The sequence below is a fragment of the Amia ocellicauda genome, chromosome 9, assembly GCF_036373705.1.
Source record: "Amia ocellicauda isolate fAmiCal2 chromosome 9, fAmiCal2.hap1, whole genome shotgun sequence".
Classification (NCBI taxonomy): Eukaryota; Metazoa; Chordata; class Actinopteri; order Amiiformes; family Amiidae; genus Amia; species Amia ocellicauda.
This window is the reverse complement of record NC_089858.1, coordinates 26,675,512-26,697,397: the sequence shown is the minus strand read 5'-3', so window position 1 is coordinate 26,697,397 and position 21,886 is coordinate 26,675,512. Positions and strand designations below refer to the sequence as shown.

The 21,886-nt window shown below is 37.9% G+C and overlaps 1 protein-coding gene across 4 annotated transcripts in view; it reads right to left on the bottom strand.

Moving 5' to 3' along the window:
• plcg2 (phospholipase C, gamma 2) overlaps nt 1-21,004 on the bottom strand; it is a 42,263-nt gene extending 21,259 nt beyond the window's left edge. Inside the window, exons 1-12 of one of the 4 annotated variants that reach the window (XM_066713958.1) lie at nt 20,836-21,002; nt 20,476-20,543; nt 14,623-14,821; nt 5,911-6,054; nt 5,370-5,463; nt 4,763-4,810; nt 3,946-4,030; nt 3,385-3,468; nt 2,561-2,604; nt 1,972-2,044; nt 1,520-1,621; nt 892-1,010 (exon numbers count right to left, since the gene is read on the bottom strand). In XM_066713958.1, coding sequence (XP_066570055.1) covers nt 892-1,010; nt 1,520-1,621; nt 1,972-2,044; nt 2,561-2,604; nt 3,385-3,468; nt 3,946-4,030; nt 4,763-4,810; nt 5,370-5,463; nt 5,911-6,054; nt 14,623-14,809 — 980 coding nt within the window. In that variant the 5' untranslated portion in view covers nt 14,810-14,821; nt 20,476-20,543; nt 20,836-21,002. The other 3 variants (XM_066713957.1, XM_066713955.1, XM_066713956.1) reach the window with 3 other exon arrangements.
• Between the last annotated feature and the right edge of the window lie 882 nt (nt 21,005-21,886).

Here is a 21,886-nt window from a genome sequence, read left to right as displayed (position 1 = left end):
GTTTAAAAATAAAACCTTTGACGGATATATAGTAAACACAGCAACTGGTTTAAGTTAGGCCACTGCTACCAAGTTGATTCTTCACACCTGTTAGTCTATTTTAGTCATTTAGTTTTGACTGTGGATCACTTTTAAATTAACTAAATGGATTTGCATAGAAAAAGCAAGTGCAAATCAATTAGCTGAGGGATTAAAATGCATTCTTTGCTAGGGAGTTATCAAGCCTGATGTCACATGACATTTGAAATGTCAGCTTTGAAAACAATTGCTGAAAACCACAAGCCCAAGGAGCTGTGCACATACCGGAGTGATGTACTTTGCATTTGACATGACCTTTCAGCGCATAGGCACTGACAAAGTTAAATCCCAGCATAGTATTTTGTCTATTCTGTTTCTAAATGTGCAGTTTAGTGATCAAATTATGTGTATGTTTTGGTTTAGAGGTAGATTCCTCTGTAAAGTTAGGGTAGGATTGTGCTTCTACTGAATTTGCTAAGATGGGTGTGGTATCGGATTGTGTGCAGATTGTTCTTAACGTTTTGGCTAGGGGCTATGGCTATTCTTACAGCAAAAAGTGACGTAGGTACCTTAATAGTGTATTACAATGGTGTAAAGTGTCAAATAACTGCAGTATCATATTTCAAATGAAAGATTCTGTGTGTTATTATGTTTGCAAGGCTAGTGATTGTACGTGTGTTGTGAATATGGATGGGTTTAAAAAAAAAGTTAATCAGAAAATATAAAATGTAAAACAATTTGACAAGTTAATGGTCACTTTAAAATGGGCATTTGATCTTAGAGACTCAAGCATAGAGTTATTCAGCCACATGAAACACAAGACTAAAATCCCTAGAATATATGATGGAGTAGCATGTGGGGGAAGGGACTCACGTGTTGTGAGATGAGTTGATCCAGTAGTGAGACAGGGGGTTGTTCATGTCCAGGGTACAGATTTCTGAACATTTTTCATCCCATATTGAGTTTTCCTTTGAGAACAGGTAGTTCAGAAACTGCAACAGAAGATGTAAAAACAAAGCAGGATTTGTGATATACAGCGGTGGACAAAAGGATTGTATCATACCGAAGTTAACATCAGATCTGGGTGTCTGTCTCCAGCTAAGGGATGGATAGCTAGTATGTCATTGGCACTGTAAATGTTAGGAAGTAAACCCAGAGCCTGAAGAATATATTAAAATGACCATCAATGTTGTTTAAGGAAGTGGGTGTGAATATATCTCCTAAGCTTTGAATATGAGTCCTGCCTTGCGTTTTCAAATTAGTCACTGGGCGTGGAGCTGCACTCCTGTTGAGGGAGTTGGTAAGCTGTCTTCTAGGATGAGTGTATCGCAACTCCACCGTTGTATAGTCAGCTATATCTGGTGTTTCAAGATCTCAATGTGCTGTTCGGTATTTAGGGTGTTCCTGATGGGTGTGGGGGTGTGCACACTTCCAACACCCACCATAACATGATCTGGCATCTACAGTCAAATTAGAAGACTGGGAGAGTCAACTGACGAACCTCGCTAACTTTGAACTCCGGGTCATTGGTCTTCCTCATGGTGTCATCAATGAAGGTGGTCATCAGCTCCCTTACCATATTCAGATCATTGGCCCATGTCTCCTGTGATTAAAAAACATTAGTATGGAACGCGATGCATGAATAGATCATTAAAGTGTAACCAGACCCTGATAAATTGACCCTGAAGTTCAAGTGAAGAACAGAGTTGTTTGAGAGAGCAAACTCAATTCTGAGACGCCAATTGCTTCATTAATGTACAAACAATCCTCCTGGATTCCAAGTCCTAAATATGCTGGAGATATCCTGCTGGCTTCACTGGAAAAGCAATGTCAAAGCAAATGAAAGAAAGCCCTGCATTTGTATTTTGCAATGCCATACAGCCTCTGAGAAGAACTGTTTTCAAAGGTCACATAGGAAGGTTTGTTTTGTTGCTCAGAGAAATAATGCTGTACCTTCTGCTGGTAGAGGAGAAATCTCTGGAAATCATACAGAAGAACTGCAGACCCATCTGGCTTGTCTGTGTTTCTAAAATGCAAAGTGAACATCAGCATTGCATTAATCATAGAAAGAATACCAGCACAATTACAAATATACATACAAAACTGTATCTCTATACGTACTGTATTTATCTGTGGTTTTGTTTCTGTACATTTTAGTAATAATGAAAGTTCATTGGCAAGAGTAAATTTAAAGCAAGCTTAAAAAAAGCCATATTCACAGCTGTGCTATGTAGAAAAATGTATCATCTTTATCAAATTTAAGAAGACTTAATACTTATGCAATTAGTATCATTTTTAAAATGACAGTGGCAAAGTAAGTCTAATCTAAAATCTTAATTGTTCACAAGAATCGCTCGTATGTCTAAGTCACAAAAGCGTGTTACAAATTATAACTTAAGGAAATAAGGCAGTAGTAGACAGTTATGAAGTTAGTGTTCAGATGATGGTTTAAGTATACAAGTACAGTATGTTAAGGATCCTGTTAATCTCTATTTGAGAGAAAGTAAAGAGGAATGTACGGTTACGTCAATGGAAACCTCACCCCATAATGAATGCACATGACTCCTTCTTGAACTCTTCCAGTACCTGAATACAAACACAGAAACAAATATAAAATACTGACAGAACTAGCCCTTACTAATAGGAAGAGAACAAGATGCTTCACAAAATCTAGATTAAATAGCGAAGGGAATAACAGATTGGCTCAGAAAAGTAGTTTACTAAAATTAAACAAAACAACCCCATCCCCACTCCCGGCTCCCAAGTTAATAAACTAATCGTTTTTCCCTCTTTGGACTAGGGCTTAACCATTAGGTGAACAATGTAGTCACTTCATGGTTGACCAGTCTCCCGTCTCATGAAATATGACATCGCTCAATACAAGCCTAAGTACACAGTCAGTAATGTAAATGCTAGCGGGGCCTGACCAGTAGTAATTTTTGATCAAAAGCATAATTGTTTTGTAAATGTATTTTTTTCTTCATTTAAGATGCACTGTTCTTCTTAAGCACAATGGTATTGTTAGCCTTGTAAAAAGGTGCCCATTTGCAGACAATACAATAGAAGGGAAATTAGGGTAAATTGAAATAATCAGCAGTCAAAAGGCGGTAAGAAATGGCTGATCAGAGCAAAAGCAATCCCCACACACACTGTAGGATTTCTGTGGTGCTGGGAGACCTACTCCCTGAAGAAGAGTATTGGAGATGAATACTATGTACTAAGTAAATAGCAGCTGATGTAGAATTATCAGGAGATATTTGGAAATTAGATATTTGTATTTTGCCTGAGAAAACATTCCTGGAAGGATGTTACTTGCTTAGGAAAATGAAAAGGGTGTAATGAAACTGAACAGTCAAAGCAGCTTACAGTTTTCTGATTATGAAACATCATAACGTTGTAGAACTTATGAAACTGCTCAAAGTCAAGGACATCTTTGCGTGCTCCAACTTCCTAAAAAGACAATTAATCAAATACATATTAGCGAATTAATTATTACAATTAATCATTGTAGTATATTAAGACAAGATACATATTTGCTACAAATTTATTTCAAAACAGAACTCAATATATTTTATAACACTTTCAGTTGTCATGTATTCTAAATCTAAATGCATTTGAAAATAAATTTAAAATAAGACCAGTGAGTAAATATGACTATAACTAGGATATTATTATATATAAATTTTTCAGTATTAAATATTATAATTGGGAATTATCAAAATATTGTAAACTTCTAATGATTATATCTCATAACTAAGAAGAGCAATCTTCAGTAATGAATTACAAAAGAAAAGCTTTATTATCTGGGGCTGTTGTTACTAGCGGATATTTTTACACAGGGTCCAGTGTGGTTACTTGTCGAATTGCAATCTGTATTTAGCAACCTGAGGGAGACTGCGCTCAAATAGCAGATTAAAAGATAAGTACCGAAAACCTGTCCTTCAGGAACTTGGCGTTGGGGACTTTGTAGTTCAATGATGGCAACAATGACTTCAATTCCTTCATTGTGAGTCTGGGACAAGAAAAATGAATCCAGACAGAACAGAAATAAGGGAACCACTTCGTAATTACAGTATTCAGACGTCATCAAGGCACTAACTGTAGAATGTCAGAATACTAGGATTTGTTTATACTGGTCCCAGGTACTGCCTAATCCATGGGTGTCAGACTCCAGTCCTGGAGGGCCGCAGTGTCTGCTGGGTTTTGCTCCAGCCCAGCTCCTTAATTTGTCTAATTAAACAATTAACTTAATTAATTTAACACTTCATTCCAGACTCTGAAATGTTCTGTTGGTTCTATGTTTTGAGTAATGAACAAATTGTAAGGTATTGGCAATATGTAATATTGTAAGTTTTAGATAAGCCTGCCTGAGTGAGTAATGACATTCATTAAGTAATTGGAGTCTGACACCCCTGCCCAAATCAATTCCCCAGACAGAAGTGTGAATCATAACATGTTGGAAGATTTATTTTTAATTGAAAGAGGAAAATAACACTAGGATAATTTAGTTGGTGTAGATATTTAATTCAGATGAAAAATAAACACCCAGTAGCACTTTGTTTCTAATGTAGCATTTAATTTTCTGAAATTTGTATGACATTTCACTGTGTTTTGCTTTTCCTAATTAGGAAAAACAGATGTTAACTTAGCATGTCTGTAAATATTTAATGAATATGGACCAATATCTATATTGATGAGGGGGGGCAATAGAGAAGTCGTTAAACATAAGCCTCGTGTGAATTACCTGTTCTTCTTTGCTTGATCTACTGAATACATCTGCTTCCTCAACCAGCTGTGAAACAATTGAAATAAAAAAAAAGTTATATAGATGAATTTAATGCAAATGTTATGATTTACATGTATGTAAGGGAGCATGGCAATGATATGATCCATTCTGGATTTTGTTTTTAGAAAAGCAGGATATCTGTAGCCATGAAGGCCCAAAAAAACATGATCATCAGTGCGTTCTATGCTCTTTAGTCTGTGAAGGGATAGTAGCAAAATGTTAATTATTTATATTTTTTAAATAAAGTATCGTCCTTAAAACAGACATTGTGCACTCAGAGAGAATTCAGTGGACATTTTCAGAAGTGCATAATTAACTGTCACCACTACTTATTTATGTCCAGATTCTGATGACAACTAACAGGATTATTCGTAAAAAATATAGATGTATTTATGTTTAGCTTGGGCCATGTTTCAAACTGGACATAAGGTTGTAACTTTCAGGTTTTGTGCTGTTTGCATCTTTAAAACTGTGACTGTATTGTATCGGGTATTGTTGGAGTTCAGCAGTTTGTTGCTTTGAAAAGCTCTGTCTCCCGCTTCAAACCAAGCTTAAAGTATCATACCTTTCAACTCTCTGTGGTGTAGGAGCTACAAGGCTCTCCTGTCTCAGGAGCTCCAAACCAATTAGCCACTTCTGGGCGTCCTCCTCTGTGTCCACTGTGATCAACAAGACCATAGAGTTATAGCAGGCGACAACACAACTAAGGCTGAAGGAGCAGTATTTCATAAACATAAAAAACTATATTAAAACTGTTTCCATACTTGTGTGGTGTGTGGTCTCACTGCTAAATGGTGTGCTGGAGCTTCGCTTTTAATGACCAAGGATCACTGAAATCCAAGTTTTCACTGTTCAAGGTGATTGGTCACTATATTTGATTAAATACAGCTACGTAGACCTCTAAGCTCTGTTTACAAGATCCTACTATTTAATGAGATTACAGATTAACAAATAAAAAAATAGCTTTTTAAGACTTTTTAATTTTTTCCGCCCCACTAGTTACATATTGTGTTTTTTTTGACAACTTGAGGTGACCTGCTTTAAAATGCAACTTCCCAAGAGGCTGACACAAACCTCAGCAGAGACAGATGCTCGCACACACTCACCGCTCAGACTCAGGGTGTTCAGGACAAACAGAGAGCCGTAGAAAATGGTGAAGCAGGTTTTTTCATCAAGGTTTTTATCCTTAAACCGCTCGAAATCTTTCGAGTTTTTCCCTTGCCTCACTTCTCTTATCTCATGCACGTCCACTGAAATAGAAATGGAAAAGACAATAATGAGGATTTTTTTATATATAACATGAAAAAGAGTTATTAAGACTTTCCTATATATACATTAAGAAAAGAGCAGGATAATATATAAAATGTACATTGCTTCTCTGCCCTGACATGAAAGTATGATGAGGCATCTAGTTATGTTTTTAACATAGCTGTTACTCATCAGGCTGATTGTTCCTATTTTAGCTATTAGCAACGCTGTCCAAGTACAATCAATTTTATTATTTATTTATTTATTTATTTATTTAATCACATGGAAATCCCCAGACTGTCAGTTCCATCTGACGTGCACTACATCACATAGATACAAATCATGTTTAAGCCACAAACACTGACTGTTCTGATAGACATGGCCCGATGACAGAGTTGATTTTTTGTGCAGCTTTTTTTCAATTTGTGCCTACTAATTAGAAACCATTCTAGTAAATAATTAGTGTGCATGCTAATTACCAATGTATGGTCCTGATTTCATCAAGTGCACAACATGGGAAATGGTCTATTTCCGGTTGTATTTTTTAAGATTTTTACAGCTACACCTTTAAAAAGATTGTATTGTTAGACAGAGGGAACTGCAGTGGGTTATCCCAGTGAATCTACATATTATAGATGTGAAAAAGTGCCTTAAATTCATAATAAAATAGTTTGTTGATTACAGGCAAGGGGTATGAACTGTCACAGCTTTGCTTCTGACCATAGCTTATTATGGGCTTCCATGAAGCTTCACTGTGGGGAACTTTCTGAGGAAGTCCCCTGACTAAATGTGTTCAGCCTTCCTTGCTGTTTACACCCAACAGGATATGGTCACTGAAAATAAAATTATGACAACCTGGTACTACTTGTGCTTTTTGTTTGTCATACTCAAATCTGATGCATCCCCGAATAAACGCCTAGATTAAATTGCACCGAAGCGAGAATCAGGCTACAGTTGGAGAGTTTATTTTCATTTCGATTTGTACAACAGGTGGTATGTGAAGACTGAAGGAGAAGCTACATTGATTTGTACTGTCAGTCTAGGCTGACAACATGATCACTAAACTGCAGTGAAGTGCTGTGGGCAGGAGATGAAGTGGGCACCCATGCAGTCTCTGTGGTCTAGTCACTGTGGAGGAGGTTAATAGTGGAGGAAATGGCACCTGCAAAAGGAAGCCTAGTTGCTTTCACCCCACCCCCTCAGCCCAGTGATTTGCATCTCCCCGAGCTTTCAGATACTATCTCTCACTGCTCATATTGTCTGTCTGGCCTTGCCACCCTCACCCCTCACCCGGTACAAAGACAGCCCTGTTGTCCTCATGCATATGTAAATCCAGTCTCCAGGGAACACAAAGGTTTCTCTGAGTCTGCTTTGCAAATTAAATCGCAGAGATCTGATAAACACATAAATGCCCCCTGCCCCATACTATCAGATATTAACTAGCTTTTTATCCACTTCCTGTAAGGATTATACTAACAATATTGTAGCATTTTAGGAGGAAGGTAAGTTTAACAAATTGATTATAATGAGAACAATGCATAGACAGCTGTTGGCTGTAGACTATGCTAAAACAAAGCAATGGTAGGTGATGACAATAATAACTGAATAAATTCTCAACACAATTCCAGCCTGGTCTGACCCTCTCCTGCTTTATATAATAATAACGCCCTTTTAACCTGCCACTGTCTCACCTGTCCCTGCCAAGCACAAGCATGAAAAGCACAACTAATTATGCATGCTCATGAATGGCAGAGCCGCCAGGGAACAGACCGGTATTGTTTTGTGCCGAACTTGAACCTGACCAGGTAGGACAACTGCATATCCCCTCATTAACTATATACTGAGACCCATTCACTCCCTTCCCCCCAACAGTACTGTGCCGGGTCACTACAATATCAACAGCATAGTAATCGTACCATTTGAAGTAGACGATAAGGATGATGATAAATGATAATTGGACAAAGGAATGAACACAAACCCAGGTGTGCCCAGTACATATAATCTGTGCAAGCTACAGCCTATATTACATTAAAACTGAGCCACCCATCAATCGCTAATTAATTGGAACGAACTGGAATTCTAAAGTTTTTATACAGACGAGAGAAACCTTAGAGTATACACTCTACAGATTACAGTATGCTAGCAACCAGTCACTGACCAATCAGCAATGTATCAGTGAGAGCTTCCGTTCTGAAAATCCTCTTCTTCCATATCAACTCCATCAGGCACAATCTGCTCATTGCCGAAGATGGAACACATTTGATCTTATTCTTGAACACTTGTTTTTAGATAGCAAATAGACTAGATTCAAATATAAAAGGCATAAAGGTCTTAACTGTCAAATGCTTACTTTGTATTCCCTAATAAAATATAACCCCACTCAAGCTCAGGGCAATAAACAGTATTGCAGCTCTCTGCAGGATAGGGGAATGTCATCTTGGTTTCAGCCCACACAAGAGTCTACCTACTGCAGAAGTTTGTCTCATTTAGTAACGGAAACCCGCTGAAACATTCACAATTTAAGCGGAGGAAATGGGGAAGTATCTGTGTAACGGTGGGTGATTTTTTTTATTTGATTACTTAAAAAAATAATTTAAAAAAAAATCAGAGAAGCTGAATATTAATATTAAACCACAGAGACCCTAACTAGTAGAAAAACTAACAAAAAACTATTACTTGAATATAACTGATATAAATGCATTTTATTTATAAATGACTGATACATATTTTCACTACAAAGGATAATGGAAAACATCTGATAGTGGCATTTAAGTGGAACTGATGGGTATACAGTGGTATCCTGACCTTTTTTATTTTTGATTGACATTCTAGTAAAATACATTCCATCCATTTACCTACAAACACACTATGATTGCATCTGCAACAAACACTTTCTATTGCAATTGTTTTTTTTAGATGTCTCCTTTATTTTGTCAACTGTCTTTTCTGGGTCGGTTAATTCTCTTGATGTATAGAATATACACTATGTTGGTCCCACCCAGTGAATGGTGACATCCAGCTGGGGCTTTTGGAAGTATGCAAGGAAGCATTACAAAAAATTGCATACATGATCAAATCAACAACATTTTGATTGCAAGAGCCACATCCCTATCTTTGGCATACAGAACCCAACTCAAGTGGAGGTCTTCACTGATTAAGCTGCTTGGGGGCTGGGATTCACATCTTGACACAATAATCAGTCTAGGGCAGTGAGATCAAAGATAATAATTGATGAACAACGCATTGGAGTGTAGTTTTAAAACTAGGAAGCAGAGAGCATTGTTTTTGGTTTTAATTCTGTGTACCCATCTACAACACCGACATACTTCTACTGAAAGCAGAAGAAGGGATCAGCTACTTTACAAACTGGTGCAGCTGTGAGATGCAGCAAACATGCAGGCCTCTGGCACTTTAAATTTTAACATGAAGTCGTTGCTCTCTGATGTCATAGAGTAGTCAAAAAGTAAACTGCTTTTCATTAATATTCAATCCAAATTGGAACAGTTTATTTATTTTAAACCAAGGTTGTCCTTTTTTGGGGAATCGAACCTGAAATGCAAACATTCTCTTCTGAAATTAATTTAAGGACACAGTCTATTGATGCAGCACTAAAGGCTAATAGACTGCACATTACAGGAGAGGGTGCTAAACATGTAAATGCAAAATATTCACTCAACAGGCCCCTTAGCATATCAGGGGAGAAAAGGGGAAGCTAAGGGAAGTAAGGAAACAACTCAGCACACTGCACTATGCCTTGGCTGATAAATAAACTGCTTTTTGTTTTTCTTTGGAAAGGAAGTGGACTGCATACAAATTATATGCTGGTCAGCCTTTTTTCAGATCTTTTCAGTTATTCAACGTCATGGGCTTCTATGGGCCTCATTCTACAAGATGATAGATTTTTTTTAAATAACTAAAGTTAATGTTGTTTTAAGAATGGTAATATGTATGAAAATACGTGATGAAAGTTTATTTGTTCTCTGGCTACGTCTCCCACACACACACGCACGCACCCACACACACATACTTCTAAACTGATAATATAAAAAATAAAAAAACATAACCACAACAAACACCTTCAATTGAGCGGTGTTTCCATCTGTCAGCAGAAGAACAGGACAAAAAAAAAGTTTATCTGATCTCCAACGCAGTGTTTCCAATACGTTTGAACAGATTTCACAACTGGGTGGACAAGTCACTCCTGGGTGTTTTTTCAATGGTGTTCCCATATATATTTCTTTATATACACTCACCTAAAGGATTATTAGGAACACCATACTAATACTGTGTTTGACCCCCTTTCGCCTTCAGAACTGCCTTCATTCTACGTGGCATTGATTCAACAAGGTGCTGAAAGCATTCTTTAGAAATGTTGGCCCATATTGATAGGATAGCATCTTGCAGTTGATGGAGATTTGTGGGATGCACATCCAGGGCACGAAGCTCCCGTTCCACCACATCCCAAAGATGCTCTATTGGCTTGAGATCTAGTGACTGTGGGGGCCAGTTTAGTACAGTGAACTCATTGTCATGTTCAAGAAACCAATTTGAAATGATTCGACCTTTGTGACATGGTGCATTATCCTGCTGGAAGTAGCCATCAGAGGATGGGTACATGGTGGTCATAAAGGGATGGACATGGTCAGAAACAATGCTCAGGTAGGCCGTGGCATTTAAACGATGCCCAATTGGCACTAAGGGGCCTAAAGTGTGCCAAGAAAACATCCCACACACCATTACACCACCACCACCAGCCTGCACAGTGGTAACAAGGCATGATGGATCCATGTTCTCATTCTGTTTACGCCAAATTCTGACTCTACCATCTGAATGTCTCAACAGAAATCGAGACTCATCAGACCAGGCAACATTTTTCCAGTCTTCAGCTGTCCAATTTTGGTGAGCTTGTGCAAATTGTAGCCTCTTTTTCCTATTTGTAGTGGAGATGAGTGGTACCCGGTGGGGTCTTCTGCTGTTGTAGCCCATCCGCCTCAAGGTTGTACATGTTGTGGCTTCACAAATGCTTTGCTGCATACCTCGGTTGTAACGAGTGGTTATTTCAAAGTTGCTCTTCTATCAGCTTGAATCAGTCGGCCCTAGCATCAACAAGGCATTTTCGCCCACAGGACTGCCGCATACTGGATGTTTTTCCCTTTTCACACCATTCTTTGTAAACCCTAGAAATGGTTGTGCGTGAAAATCCCAATAACTGAGCAGATTGTGAAATACTCAGACCGGCCCGTCTGGCACCAACAACCATGCCACGCTCAAAATTGCTTAAATCACCTTTCTTTCCCATTCAGACATTCAGTTTGGAGTTCAGGAGATTGTCTTGACCAGGACCACACCCCTAAATGCATTGAAGCAACTGCCATGTGATTGGTTGGTTAGATAATTGCATTGAACAGGACATTGAACAGAAATTGAACAGGCGTTCCTAATAATCCTTTAGGTGAGTGTATATATGTTAGTTGCATGATGAACAAAGGTTATTGTTCACAGTATATCCACAGATACAACATATCAGCATTTGCCTGTCCAAAGATGTAGTGAAAGAAATTCACCAAGACCAAACCACTAGAAAATAAATAAACAAAACAAAAGACAGATCATTCCAGCAATCTGAGTTGTCACCCGGACCCAAAAATATTGTAATAAGATTATAATCTTCCCTTGGTAGATTAATGTACTGCTTTGTTTCACTACAGTAAAGCACAGTAAGAGAAGACACTAAAAAAAATCACATTGGAAAGACATCATGTATGTCATTTATAAAGAGATAAAATTAGTTGAAAACTGAAGAACTGAACTATTCACAGAAGCCGAAGACTTTAATTCAGCCCATTGAAACTGTACCGTTTCTCTGTAATTGCAGTCCTGCCTTTTCATTTCCCTTCACCGCTCATTTCCTTGTGTTGTATACTTTATTACTGTAAGAATAAACCCCCTAAACATTACTTGATGGGCTACCAACAAAAACTATATTTTATATAGCTCAGACATTCCAAAAGTTAGACTTGTGCCAACCAACGTGGGCCAAGATGTCTACACCTTCTGCTTTGCTTGTCCCTTCCTATAACACATCCGAGTTTGGGTAATTTCACTTCTGCTTTTGCTGTCGTGTTTATACTCTGTAAAACGCACCGAATTGAGTTGTTTGAGAGTTGGTTCTCAGAGGGAGGTCCACAGCCTTGAATTGCAGTTCTGATTACTGTAATCAGCTCACATTTTTTAGAGTAGGGGGTGGTGCTGCAGAGCCAGAGATACGAGAGCATTGAGAACGGTCTGTTTACAAAGATACTGCGGATGAGATGTGACTGCGGACACTACCCCGGCAGGAAGTGAATGTTGGCGTTGTTCTCGGCTAGCACTTCCTCGTTCAGTCTGTGGATACTACTTCAGCTAACCACAAAAGTCGTTTTACAGCTATACCTGGGTCATGTCTGCGATGTTTGTCTGAGAAACTCTTTCTTTACACAAATGGTGATGGAAAGTGAAGGAAACTGAGTTTAATAAGCCCAGTGGCAGTTAAAATGTGTATACTGAAATCTTTAAATACTGCCAATTCAATTTATGGTCCGTGTCATCATGAAATGTTAGCAAGACATTGGGCCTCCAAATCTGTTATGCACATTTTCGAATCCTTGTCACATTTTTATTTTAGTTTATAAATACACATACAGCTCTGGAAAAAAATAAGAGACCACTTAACATTGATTTCTGAACTTGGAGTTCTTAATTTTTTCCAGAGCTGTATATCATAATGTGGGGGTGCTTTTAAATAATAGTGTGTCTTATAAAATTGATTTCTTACAGTGTACAAAAAATAAATAAATCAATACAATTTTGGATTGATTTCCTTTCAGTTAATTTAACTCATGGAAGCTTTTACTCATTGGGAAGGAATTTGCTGATTTCTACCAATGCTGCTGTTTAAGGATGTGAAATAGTTGTGTAGATGTAGATGTTGTAGCTGATTGTCAGATGGTTATTGGGGTTTACCTTATAAAAAGTACTGTATTGGAATTACACATTAAATCCAATCCTCTGAGACCATAGACTACATCATTATGAACAAGAGGGTAGGAATCTGGGAAAAATGTTCTGATCATTTTATAGGGTTGCATTTCACTGGAATCAACAAACATAGTGTATAATAATCTATAAGTTCTTGCACTTCACAATAACTGTTCTATGGGTCATTTTCTCTAAACAATAGCAGATCTTAGTCCACTTGTGGATCTCCATGAGATTATATGATATCCCCCTAATGCCAACCACAGTGTGATAATTTGAACCTCATTATCGGAACACTACAAGCAAATACCCTTGTTTCCAAAGTTAGTGACTACAGATAAGGGCATTTGAAAGCTGCATATGTGGCCTAGCAAAAAATCATAACTAAAGTGGCCCTTTCCAATGTGTTAGTGGGGAGCATTGCTCTGGATGTAGCCAAGTTATTCAAACAAGCATTGTCACTATGCTTCACTGTGGGCATTAATGTTCCTTCTACATTACCTTGAGAGTAAAACCTACTCACATGTTTCAGTGCTGTACGTTTGGTTGGTTTTAAAACATTAAAAAAAATCATTTGTACAACATTGCGCATCTGTACAACATAGACAAATCAACAATTCAGAAGAAAAGGAAACCAAAAGTGCATTGGCAAGCTTATGATGTACAGCATTAATAAGGGTTATCACAGAAGAAGGTTTAAAAATGTTCCTAGGTTGTTGCTAGAGAATGCATGATAGGACTGGTAGGAGTGTACACCGACCTCGCCACACCTTTATGATTTTACAGGATTTTTGTCCATCGACAATTTTATGAATGTAAATGGCGATTATATAGTTTTTTCAGCTACAAAACCTGCATTCTTTTAAAACAGAAATGGTTCATATAATAGTATATTTCAGAAATCTTGAACAATTTTTACTTAAGAGAGGATTTCCCCATTTCCCCCACCCCTATTATCCAATCAAACAAACCTGTTATAACATCCCTTCCTCTGCCCTATCCTTCACCTACAGCACAATGAGTCTAGAAAAAACATGAAATTCCCCATACTGCATTCACCGCCTCTACTGTGGAGATGTCCTGCACAGAAACTCTTCTGAGTCTCTGTCAGTCACTGTAACTCAGGCTTTTGAATTCCTCACATACGATCTGCATGATTCTTCCTCATTTTTTTATACCCTTTATTTATACATCATTATTTATCAATATAAAAAAATATATTTATTGACCAAATCAGCTCTATGGTACGTTCTCAACATCTAAAGCTCATTTTGGACAGAGATGCAGTAGGCTGTTTTGCAATGAACCGCTCAGAAAAAAAAAAAGCTGCGATACACTTGCTGATAACTGTCAAAATGCTTGAAAACAGATGCAGATTTTACTGGTTCAGAAGGCAGCTTTGAGAGAGCCAACGGAATAAGGGCTTTGAAAGCCTTTTGACCTAGAGCTACATTTCCTCACGATTTCCTGGGAGCTGGAGCACAAACACTAATAGCACTGAGGAAAGCACGGTTCAAATAGGTGCAAATCAGTGGAACAGGTGGATGACTTACAGACTCCTTCGTTCCGGTCTGCGGTCCTGGTCCAGGCTACCTGTCGCGTCTCCATGATGACCTGCACTGTGAGCCTCTCCATTCTCTGCCTGAAGACCGTCATCACAAACCCCATCTCCAGCTCTCGCTTTATCCAGCTCCTCTGATACTCTGTCATCGTGCTGACATCCAGCAACCCCGCCATCATGCTAGAGGTGAGCTGCCGACAAAGAGAGCGCACAGATTCAGTCTGTCGTCACGAAGTTGCTGTTTTTAAGTTGAGGCTAACTGTGTTGAGCTTTATTCATAATGGAGAATGATGAATATACTACTGTGGAAAAAAGGGTGCACGCCTTGCTGTCTTTCCCATGCAACACTATTTCAAATTACTGAAATAAGAAACTGTAGCGTTGGCTGCTTTAAATCAAGTCAATTTAAAATGACCACATTGTGAGGTTCTATTTTTTTTTTAACCCAGTTCACTTCCTGCAGCATGTCAGGAGAGCACCAGATCAAGAGTCCACATGTACCCTTGGTCCTTTCAGCCTGCTACACAAATACATCAAGCATAAAGCCTAAGTCTAAAACTGGTGTGTCCAGCACATCTGAAGGATTTCCAGGAAGATCCAAGTTAACCAACAGTCAACAAGAAAAATGTACAAAGGGGTGGGCAGTATGGGCTTATCTTTCACTTTTTAGTGCTGCCACCACAGTTATCGGAAGTGTTTAATGTGAAACATTCCAGCACCTGCTTATTTTTAAGCATGAATAATTAGTCACAGAGCAACTGTAAACACACACTCAGAAAGGCCGTCCCCTGTTCAGTCCTATATTTGATAGGTTGCTATTTGAGCCTCTTGTAATGGTCTCATTTGCCTTGCAAATATGTATCACATGTCAGGGGTTGCCCCACTACACAGTCCTGGGGTACAAATAAGTAAGGCATTAACACAGTGTCATTTGAATAATGTCACTTCAGAAAGGTTTGCTCGAAACGCAGCCCCTGACCTACAAAGAGGTCCAAAGAGCCAGCAGCATGTTTGTTTTGGCGGGCCATGTTGTTAAATGAAGCCCACACCTTTTTCCAGTCCAGTCACACTCAGTAAGGCTTATATGCTTTATTTGTTTTTAAAAAAGCTAATTTTCCAAATAGTTGCACTTTAAATAATCAAGAAATGCAACATCCTGAATGTTTATAAGATGAACACACTTACAAAAATGTTTCCAAAGATTCTAATATACATATCTTATCTGATTCAAGAATACACATACTGCATGGTTTAGGTTCAGAAGCAGGATTACTTTACCAATGCAAACACAGTTAACTAACACAAAACATGCAGGACTGTTCTTGTTATAAGCTACAACTGTATGCAGTGTGAGGAGTAATGCCACATCCTTTAAATTTTTCAACCACTTAATTTAACCCTTAAATAAACATGTATTTTATCATGCTGGCAACCAGCTCATAAAGGAGTTTGCAGCTGGGAAAAACACTGCAGACCTGCAACAAACAGTGGCTCAGTTTGTCTACTTTTCCAATTAATAAATGCCTGCTGTTTAGACAGAAAACAAATTAACAAAACTTTTACAGATCTGTCAGCAGATCATTATGACAATTACAATACAATTACATATATAAATAGAACAAGAAGGCAACATATACAGAAATGGGATGAACTAAGTCAGGATTTCACAAACTGCTCCTCATTTGCACTGAGCCCTCGGTTACTTAATTAAATTAGCTGTTAAAGATTTCAAATTACTTTAGACATTCTATACATTTCTCTCAAAATCTCAAATCCTTTCAGAAACGAAGACAACTAAAAGGCTCTGTTTAGTAACTGAGATAGTAAAAAACAAGTCTGGGGAGTCTTGGGGACTCCGAAGAGTCACAGCGCTTTATTTATAGATATTTATTTTATAGATAGCTCAATGGCTAAAGACCTGGAAACAATGCTTTTGAAAATGAAAAGTATTGTGACCAATTAAGCCTTGGGGACCAGGTCTGAGATCCATGAATTCAGGCTTAGATTAGGATGACAAAGTGGGCAGTTGCTGTCTTCTGCACTAGCATACATCGAGCCTGACCTATTATGTATCCTCTGTAGTCTGATTCCTTCCATCCATCTATTAGTACAGACTTTTTTTCTATGGATGGCAGTACATTGGTAGACTGGTAGATGTGGGGAGGAGAGTGAATTAATAAAGGATCAGGAAAGATTTCACTACACATGGAAGCAAAAACGATATCCCCAGTCAACCATTTGCTTACGCTGTCAAACATTCAAAAGTGAGGAATATATAATATTTCTTGAATTTCAGGACTAGGGAAGATAAAATTTAGTTTTTCTTGCAATTACTTACACCTACTAACAGACTGAGAAATCCCACCCTCACAGCCACACAGACATATTAAGATGTGCAATGTTTGCTTTGCATACCCTTATACCCGTCACATATCCTTCTGTAACAATGTTGAGCTTTTACATTTCCTGGGTCTGTGTTCTTCCCTTAAAACAGTTTTTCCTTTCTTTCTGGTAATTAATTTGCTTTTAAATTTATATTAGCACAAACCTTAAAAAAAAAAAAAAAACACAAAATTACATTTATAACCACCGACAGCATCCAAAGAATGACAGCAAGGATTCTGGTTGTTTTTATACATTTCATGGACATACACTACTTAGGACTTCCAGAAAAAAGCTTGTTTTCAAATTGAAAAATAGTGAACACTTTTTTCCCATTTCAGGAAATGCTATAAGACAAGAAGACACTTTTTTAAGACAGACTAGTTTTACCATTTAAGAAGTACAATACCTCTCTGCTTTTAGCAGTAATATAAACTTATACATATATGACACACACACAAGTCTTATACATTTGGAGTTGCTGAAATGCATACCAAAATAAGTGTAAGGAAAGGGATACAATACAAGTCTTCACACCGGTCCAACTATAATACTATGTAAATAATCTCCTCCCACAATCCTTCTGTTTAGGGAAGGATTTAATGTAAAGATTGATAGCCACAGCCCTTCAGGTATTAAATATATTGTTTTAAATAAGTATTTTGAACACCTAGAAGGAAGTTAATATTACATTAAAAACCCATTATGCATGTCTCTGTTTTCCCACTTCATGCCATGTTGCTTTTATCAGTGTTTGCAGTCTGGACTGTGGTTGGTTACGCACAGACAAATGTGCCTCTTCTGTCTCTTTGCCCAATCTTAACCCTTAGTAACACAGTATGACATATATGATACAAACAGACCTGGTAAATTAGGATAATATATTTCTGTCTGTAAAATGATAGGTCACATTGAACTAAGGCTTAACTGCTCCGGTGTGAACAATGTGGGGCAAAAGTGACAGAAGTGAAGTAATATTTAAAACCAGACTGGTTCCCTTTAGTAGTGACTGTGATCAAACTGTGGTTCAAGAGATGGACTCATTTGCTTATTTACAAATCACTAAAATTGTGTCCAGAACTCAAACTTTTCTAAAGCAACACTGTTCTTTGAAAACAGTGGGACAATTTAAGTCCTAAGACATTGTTTAATATTTAGGTATTATGCAGCCAAATAACTTTTAATGACGGGGTAGGTTTTAAATGAATATTGTAAAGAATGCAACCTAAATCTGAAAAGAAATGCCTTTGAAGATATCAGCTTGCATTCATGCAAGAAGGCCTGTCTGCAAGGCTGCTGTCAATGTGAAGTCTCTTATAGCTGCTGGAGAAATACCAATTGCAGGCACTTTCTTTGTTTCAAAAGGGTACAAAACAGTGAGTCTATATGTTACATCAGTCAGAGAGTAGCCTGAAGGAAACCAATCCATGCAAGAATGCAAGCTGATATCTCTGAATGTTATTGCAATAGACTTTGAAGCTGAAAACTCACCAAGCACTATATTTAAACAGTTAAAGCCAGACGTTAAAGCCAGATGGTGACGTATTATCATGTCATTACATCAATGTGCCCTGTAAGGCAGCCATCTTTGCATACTTTGGAAAAAATTAAAATAAATTTTCCCCTGTAGGTCTGCAAACACTACCGACAGAGCTTAGGGTGCTGGCACCAAAACGGAAATTTTGTTGCTTTCACTGAGACCAAAAACTAGCTGTTACCCAAATGTGGAATTTTTCACTTCTTTTAAAATACATGCACATGTTATAAATTAGAGCAAGCTTTCACAGCCTTTTTTTTAAGACTGAAAACTCAAACTGCCACCAGTGGATGGTTTACAAGGACCACTTTTTTATATATGCGCTAACGACAGGGGCCTCGATCGACAAGTCCTTAATGGATACAGTATCTGCTGGCTTTTGCTTTGGGGTCAGCTTTTACATATGGAGAAACTTTGGTCCGTTGTCCAATAAAGCTAGTGGACACTGAAGGTCTGACTACATTATTCAGTTGGTAATTTATACTACTCTCAATATATATTGTGTGTCTCAAACTCAATTCTTGGGAGGGCTGTTGTATATTCTTGTCTTATTCTAGCCAGGTCTCAGTTTCTTGATTGACTTACTTACTTATTTAAATTGAAAGGTGCTGTAGTTCTCTAAAGGCCAAAACTGGATTATTTCCCTGATAACAACACATACTAACACGATAAAGATCACACAAGCAGACATCCACAGATACCCCCCCACACACACACAAAACAGTGTAGCTTTCAATATCAAATTACTCTCTACCTCTATTGAAATGTTATGAAGAGTTACACACACGAGTTGAAGAAAAATGCACATGAATGTGTGTATTTGAAATTGTCATGCAAACCTGTCCCAGAAGCAGTATGGTACTATGAAAAGATGCATACAATCAATGTAAATTAATATTTTAATTAAAAAGCTACTACATTTAACTAAGGCAGAACTTAAATCCTACTCACAATGATCAAGTCTGCCACATCAAGTTTCTAACAAAGAAAAATTAAACTCCTCCGTTTTCCTTTCAATATACAAAAAGTTTGGTTAATGTTTTTGCAATATAGAGTTAATAAATTAACTAATTAATAAATACATGTGGTAATATAACCGGGCCTGTCCCTTAACCTCATTATACAATTAGGAAGCGTTGGAAGAAGTGCATGCATTTATCAAGCACAACACAATTGGCTTTTCTTTTTTAAACATTGATATCTGAAAAGCTAAATACTTGACCCCTTTGTTGATTGGGAAATCAGTGAAATCCGCATGTTGTGCAGGCTAAGGCAGAGACGGCGAGCAAAGAGGAAAGTGATGTCGCCGCAATGTGTACCCTGTGTGACCTGAGCTTTCATTATTGACACATTGTTTTATGCAATTGTACTTATTATTTGTTCGCACTATAACACAAAACTCTCTCACACTGCACACTGAATATCTGAAAGAAAGGAAGAACGATGATAAAAGAGACAGAAAATCCGCCCCAAGCAATGCTTTCAATGTGATGGACCCCCTCCCTTTCTCCACCCCCCGCCGGCACTTTTGTTTTAATCCAACAAGTGTATGGATAAAAAAAACCTTTCCCATTCAACACAAATCACGCTTACCTTTGTATTTGAAGACACAATCCCCCGTTGTTGTTTTTACGTTTTATAAAGACTATATCATGTTTAAAGTGAATTAAACCCGAATCAAATAACGGAGAGCTGTGCTCGCTGCAGGCTGGTCAGTTCCTCAATTCTCACTATACGAGGAAGTTTACAGTAAAGCCTGTATGAAAATCCGGAAGTCGAGATTGTATCTATGCAAACAGTAACATCCCTGTAACAGACACATCTAATGCATCTTACAACAGTTTATCAAAGGAAACCATTAACAGCAACAAAGCAAAGTGCGGAAGAGCAAAGTCTATTCATCCGCAGTGCAGCCCGTTTACCTACCGACACCTGAACAGCGACACGAACCAGCCTGCTGGACTGCTGTGCGGAAAAGTATCTGAAAGAAAAGACTTCATTCTGTTTTAATATCCTTTCTACTATGTATCGGTATTGCATGTCACTTTCTTGAGTGCAAAACACAATGTACTATGACAAAAGGAGCTGGACAAGTGCTTCTGGGAAGAAAAGTAACATATATTGCTAGCTAGTGTTCTCCAATGTGGATGTTTTTATTTGGGCATGTTTTCTAGTCTACCTGAACGCCTTACCTGTTATAATTGCTATCGGTATATATGAGTGTGTCGAGCTGAAAAACTATTAACTAGAAGAGGACATGACTTTCAGACAGAAGACCATGCTTACCATTTCATGTGAACTGTGATCTCCGCTAATCAGGACCTGGATGTTACATCTCATCCGACAAACGTGGGCTGTTACAGCTGTTTCCCCTGCCCCTTTACTGGGGCATCGTTTGGGATCTTCTCGTCCTGGACAAAGAATGCCACCTACTGGTAACACATTTATTTTCTCTCGGCATCAGCAAGTCTAGCCATCCAGACAGCAATTTTAGTTCAGGCCAAGATTGTACTTAAATTGGCACTTTGGTTGGCCCAACGCAGATAGCTAACAGTGGGCCAACGTAACTCCACCATCAACCATCAACCAACTCGGGTACAAATTACTTCTTTTGTTGCTAGGGTCAGATGATTTACTGTGGTAAATGGGCCTAGATTTTATGACTACATTTGATTATTAAAATAAACTAGTTTCACAGTAATTATTGTTCATTTGAATATAAGCCAATGAGCACGTCTTGGTTATATAATTCAACCAATTGTGTTCATTACAAATAGTGCTGGGTACAATTCTGAAAGGTGACTAGAGGTTAAACTATATGTTGACTACATTACACATGGCCACACACATATGTTCTCATAATAATAATCAAGCAAGAACTTCATATTATCACTGCTCACTGTATCCTACTATTGTGGGTCCTGCTCCTAAATGTTGAAAGTGGACAGTTATAGGTCATTCTCATGTTCCCATTAGCACCCATTCTTTCAAACCATACAGAATGCTCTAGCAAAATGTAGCCGTTTCATTTTTTAATTAAAAAAAATAAATAAAAACAATAATAAAAATGCCGCCCCTTAGTGGTTATGTGTCCAACTCCTCAAAATGTATTTTTGTAATGGCAATGCTCCACCTGTTTTTGTGTTTGTGGTTTATTTTTTTATTTTTTTAGCAAAGGAATACGTTGCCAAAGAAGTATGCAGGTAAGTCAAAACGGAAAGAATGGGGAAATATAAAATCACATGTCAAGTTTTACGCATACACATTCAGTCCCATTTCAGTCAATCTTGTGGGTTTCCATGAAAAGGCCGTCATCCTATACAGCCGTGAGGGCAGT